The following is a 5,192-nucleotide window of genomic DNA, read 5'->3' as shown; positions in this document are numbered from 1 at the left end:
CACCCCCCATCTATGCTGCACAAACACACACACACACACACACGCACACACACACACACACACACACACACACACACACACAAACAGTTATTAGTTTATTACATAAAGTAATATCTAATAACCTAATAATGTAGAATGGAAAGATTTTTGTGATGAACATTTGTACATGTACGACAACTGTCACCAGATTGGATCTCCACAAAACGGGTAATACCTGGACCATGAATGAAACATAGTGAAACATGAAAAAGTCCAAGACAAGTTCATGGAATTTAGTGCTTGAGATCTTTGGATTTCTCAAGGTCAGTTGGAGATTTTGGGGGACTTTCCCTTTGTCCAACATCTGTGTTTTTTAGACTGATCAAGACGAAGCATATTTGCATAAAAAATCAAAAGAAAGTTGCAGTGGAATGGCATGTGAATTTAAACCCAAAATTTCAGGTTCATGTTTGTTCTGGCATTTAAAATAACTGGGGAGTTCTGACATCAGTTACTACAGTCAGTGTGTGTGTTATTAAGTGCACCAGCCTGATTTAGCCTCGTAGTTGTTTGATTTGTAAATAAATTTGGAAAAACACATATCTGTAAAATGGCCTGTATTTGTATAACACTTTACTAGTCCCTAAGGACCTCAAAGCGCCTTACACATCCAGTCATCCACTCAGTCACACACTGGTGATGGTAAGCTACATGTAGCCACAGCCACCCTGGGGCGCACTGACAGAGGTGAGGCCGCTGGACACTGGCGCCACCGGGCCAGTAGGCAACGGGTGAAGTGTCTTGCCCAAGGACACAACGACCGAGCCTGTCCAAGCCGGGGCTTGAACCGGCAACCTTCCAATTACAAGGCGAACTCCCAACTCTTGAGCCACGATCGCCCCATCTGTATCTGTAACACTAGCCTGATATTTTTAAAAATTGTGTATGCAACTAAGCTTAATCCAAACACACACACATTCACACACACACATGCACACACAGGAGGAAGTAGGATTCAATTTTTCCCTGAGGAAGCCTGCATGTGTGTATGAGACAGGTTCTCAGGCTGGCCGGTACTTCCTCCTTCTCCTCCTCCTCCACCTCTTCTTCTTCTTTTGTCGTTTGTTCCACCTCCAGCTGGACCCCAGACAGGAAACAGATGCTGTCCCCCTCTCTTCCTTCTTTCTCCCTTTTCTCTTCCTCCTCTTTTAATCTCTCTTCCTCACTTTTTCTATCGTCCGTTTTTGTTACTTTTTTCCTAGCCATTATTTATTCTCTCTCCATTTCAAAATCCCTACATATTTTTCCCCATTTTTATTATATGTTGTCTCACACTCCTTTCACTCCTTTCCTCCATTTCTTCTATACTGCGTCTTGTTTTTCCTCTTTTCCTCCTCTTTCCCTTCCTCTAACTCTTTCCTTTCCTCATCCATTTCTCCTTTTAGCACTTTTCCCCAATTTTTCTGATCTGTTTGGTAATTTACACTTTTCACGCTAAAAATTGAGATTTAATTCAGTGCTATAAATCTATAGCATTAAATAAATGTACTGAAAATGAACCAATAAAACAAATAAAGTAAATTTAAAATACTTTATGATTTTGTATATGAGTCTTTGTGTGTGTTTGAGTGAGTATAGGGAGACAATGAGAGGTTTTGTGTTTGTAACTGTGTGTCACCACCTAGTGTTCATTCTGTGTCTGCTCTGTTCAAAATATGAATTTTCCCTTTCAGAAATTTTGGATTATTTATAACATACCATCAAAGCAGTATCTTTCCAACAAACCATGCTTGTGAGCCAATATCTGTCATATCAGGACTGTGCAATGATAAAAAAAGAAAGAGATGAATGAATGCAGTTGTTCTTGATGACTTTATTGCAGCGCAATAGTGTAACCAAAAGTGAACATAGTTTAAGAAGATTCTTTCCTGGCCCTCTTTTTCTCTATCTATGTGCTGATCTTGTCATCTAAATGAACACACTTTTATATTTATACACATTTCTGGCAAATCTCGTGATATCACTTGGTTGAGCATGCAAAAAGAATATGATATGAATAGCATGCTTACACAATTCAGTTTTAATTAGTGTAAAATAAGATATTACTTTTTTAAAATTTTAGAAACTACTAATATGCTTGAGTTAGTTTATTCATGCACGCAAATATGTAAAACATTAATCTCTTGTTTCTCTCTTTTAGAGAGTGGATACATACACATACAGTTTCTCTACTTTTGCCTTTAAGACAACATCATTAATAATAAAGATCCAGCTCAACATTTTTTCACATCTGTTCAAAAATTTGTTTATTTGAATAAACGCAACTTTCTTATTTTTATAGGCACAAAGGTCAGGCTCTCTACTGAGCTACGCTGAGGTCATACAACCTTTGTTTACAGACACAAGTTGCCTGAAGTGAACATAGAACACAGTGTTGTGAGATGTGGGGGGTGTCTTCTGGTTTTATGATGCCATGTTACCCTTCCAGTAAAACCAGTCCACTGTAACTGCTGTAACTTCAATCTGAATGAATCAGAGTTTCCAAGCATCCTGCTCAAATGAACCCCTCCCCTTCTCTCAAAAGCACACACAGTCATGCCCTCTCCTTAAGCACCACAGCAGTGAGAGGAAGTAGCCTGTGGCTCATGGCTGTGGTGAATTATCATCTAGTGGTGACCATACTCTGTGGGATATTCTGATGGGATTCTTCTCTGTTGGTACCTTCTTTAACTTTCCTCTACCTTAATTAATTTTCTTCCTGTTCTTCCTGCCTCCTTCCCTTCTTTTTCCAACTAGTTTTTTCCACTGCACAAACACAAAAATGCTGCATGCATCAAACAAACCCTAGTGAATGTTTGTCAGTGGATGTAGTGCAGTCAAATTAAAATGGACACTATTATTCCATCAAGTGAATTTTTTCAGCTTGTTTTGTTCATTTAAATTCCAGTTTGCTTTCATATTGCCTGCATATATATAATGCAATTTTAACTTTCTTCTTAACTTTATTTTCTTCGTGTATTTCACCTGATCTCATGGGTTAACTGCTGGTCAGGGGCTGATCACAGAACTCATACATCATGTCTTTATTTGGAGGAAGTCATTAGGTTTCTGTGTGGTGTCCCAGCCTTGACCCTGCTGAAGCTGCATTAAAATCCCAGACTTAGAGGTCAGGGCATGGGATCGTCAGACCATGCATCAGCCAATCACATATGATCTGGAAAGACATCCAGTACTTTCCAAGTTTTTCTGTGCATGTCTATGTGACTTTGTGTCTATACATGTCTTCTAGCGCTGTTGAAGTTAGTACATTTCAATTCCTTTAATTTTAAATATGTTTATATTGTCTATCCTGTAAAATAGTCAGATGTCTATTCATATTAATGTACAGAATTCACCTGCTTGCTGCTACTACTGCACATTCACCCAGTGTATATACTATATGTATGTATATATATATATATAATGTTCTTCCTCTACACCCCCCCCCAATTTTTGCACATGTCGAGTAGCGTGTCAGGCTACATTTCACTGTGTGTTATACTTGTATAACTATGCATGTGACAAATAAAGAACCTTGAACTTGAACTTGAACTTGAACTAGGTTTTTCTTGACATCTATGGAGACAGACTAGCAACAGGTTAACTATTAATGGTGGCTGTGAGCTATAATGTTAGCTAGCTGAACGCTTTCATTTGATTGAATTTGTAGTAAAGTTTGTGGTGAAGAGCAGTGCATCTATTGAAAATGAACAAATTAAAGTACTGTTTTTTTTTGTTTTTGCTTTCATGTTGGCTAATGCTACTTGAGTCAAACAGATTGTGTGATCCTTACATTGCGTAGGCGCGTGTGATACCACACGTGGCTCTGTGTTTGCTGTAGAAACGGTTCTCGAGGTCAATTTTGGTTTCTCCAATGAGATCATCAGTTCCCACCAAGTCCCAGTCATAAATTGACACAGTTAATGTGGAATCCATTGGGAATGTGGCCTCCACATCAAAAGATCTAATAAGAGACAGATTTTAGTTTTAAGGTTTTAATTAAAATTCAGTATATTCACAAAAAATAAAAACTTCGTAAGATCGTATAGATAAGGCCATGCTCTAAAATTACTTACTTGCCAAACAGTGGGTTCAGCTGTTTTGAGATGTAGTTCTCTTTGTCTTTTATCTCTGTTTTTCCCAGTTTTATTGCAATGTAGGGGTCGGCTTTACCGTTTATGTCTGCTGGATGCAGATCAGTTGCCTACGAAAAAAAATGGATAAATCTGAGTATGATAATAATAAGTAAGTCTAGCATTCTCGGCTATGACCGGTAACCAGCCAGTCAGCCTTAAACATTTCCAAATGTGGGTGGGTATTTGAAAGAAACTCTCAAAGGCAAAGTGGCTAAAGCTAACGTATGCAGAGCTCAGAACCATCCACAAGCTAGCACCCTTGGTATGAACCTGACTATGAGCACTCAAAGGAGCTAAAGGACCTCTTCCCAGGATATTGAAATAAATATTCACAGCAGAGCACATAGCTTACCCTGATGACATAGATCCGAACAAGGACGTTAATGGGATCATTGCTAGGAATGTTATTAAACATTCCCATGTTGGAATCAAAGTTCATGTCTCTTGGCATATCATCCGACACTTTGTACATGCACAGCGAACCCTGAATTGACACAGCGATACAAATGAAAGGGCATTCAGAGGAAAATATGAAAGAATTATTTAAAGAGCTTTGACTTTCATCATCAATGAAAAAGAAGAGACAATTTCTTACTTTGAATTTTCCAACAATCCTATCTTCATCTGTCACATTCTGATCATCATCATCACCGGCTTTTCCCCTGTACAGGTTAAAACTGTGCAGCCAGTCCTCAAAGTTACCAAAGTCGCTTTCCAGTTCCTTAGGATACACCTGAACACAGATAAGTGTATATGTAAACACATAAATTAGGTTTGGAATGACTTGTTTTCTAAGACCGTGTCTGTATGTCGCAGTCACAACTGTATACCTTCAGCTCATCCAGCTTTGGCTTTTTCTTCTCATAAGGGTCGACTGCCGGTTTCTTCTTATCTTTCTTTCCTTTTCCCTTCTTTGTGCCTTTCACAGGAGAGTCATCAGGTTTGATATCTGAGTACAGGTTAGTGGTGAGGACACAGGGACAGGGAGAAGGAGCAGAGCGCTCGAGACATGAATTCCACATGAAAGTTGCCATTACG

At 38.8% G+C, this 5,192-nt stretch overlaps 1 protein-coding gene across 1 annotated transcript; it reads right to left on the bottom strand.

Annotated features, from left to right (window-relative positions):
• Positions 1–3,807: 3,807 nt before the first annotated feature.
• On the bottom strand, positions 3,808–5,188 carry LOC102302044 (otoferlin-like). The gene is made up of 5 exons (XM_005929515.1): positions 4,985–5,188; positions 4,750–4,887; positions 4,507–4,638; positions 4,095–4,222; positions 3,808–3,982 (listed from the first exon to the last, which is right to left on the bottom strand). Exons 1-5 carry the CDS (start codon positions 5,186–5,188, stop codon positions 3,808–3,810), a joined length of 777 nt encoding a protein of 258 aa, XP_005929577.1.
• Between the last annotated feature and the right edge of the window lie 4 nt (positions 5,189–5,192).

The sequence above is a fragment of the Haplochromis burtoni genome, unplaced genomic scaffold (assembly GCF_018398535.1).
Source record: "Haplochromis burtoni strain Fernald_Lab_line unplaced genomic scaffold, NCSU_Asbu1 Contig_124, whole genome shotgun sequence".
Classification (NCBI taxonomy): Eukaryota; Metazoa; Chordata; class Actinopteri; order Cichliformes; family Cichlidae; genus Haplochromis; species Haplochromis burtoni.
The sequence above is the reverse complement of the archived record's forward strand: the minus strand, read 5'-3'. Positions and strand labels throughout refer to the sequence as shown.

What these genes read in the sequence shown, in the direction of transcription:
- LOC102302044 (XM_005929515.1), bottom strand. Translation starts at nt 5,188, where the DNA reads ATGGCAACTTTCATGTGGAATTCATGTCTCGAGCGCTCTGCTCCTTCT. An exon ending in CAAAGCTGGATGAGCTGAAG is followed by an intron (nt 4,888 to 4,984) that starts GTATACAGTTGT and finishes ATCTGTGTTCAG; the next exon opens with GTGTATCCTAAGGAACTGGA. An exon ending in TTCGGATCTATGTCATCAGG is followed by an intron (nt 4,223 to 4,506) that starts GTAAGCTATGTG and finishes TTTTTTTCGTAG; the next exon opens with GCAACTGATCTGCATCCAGC.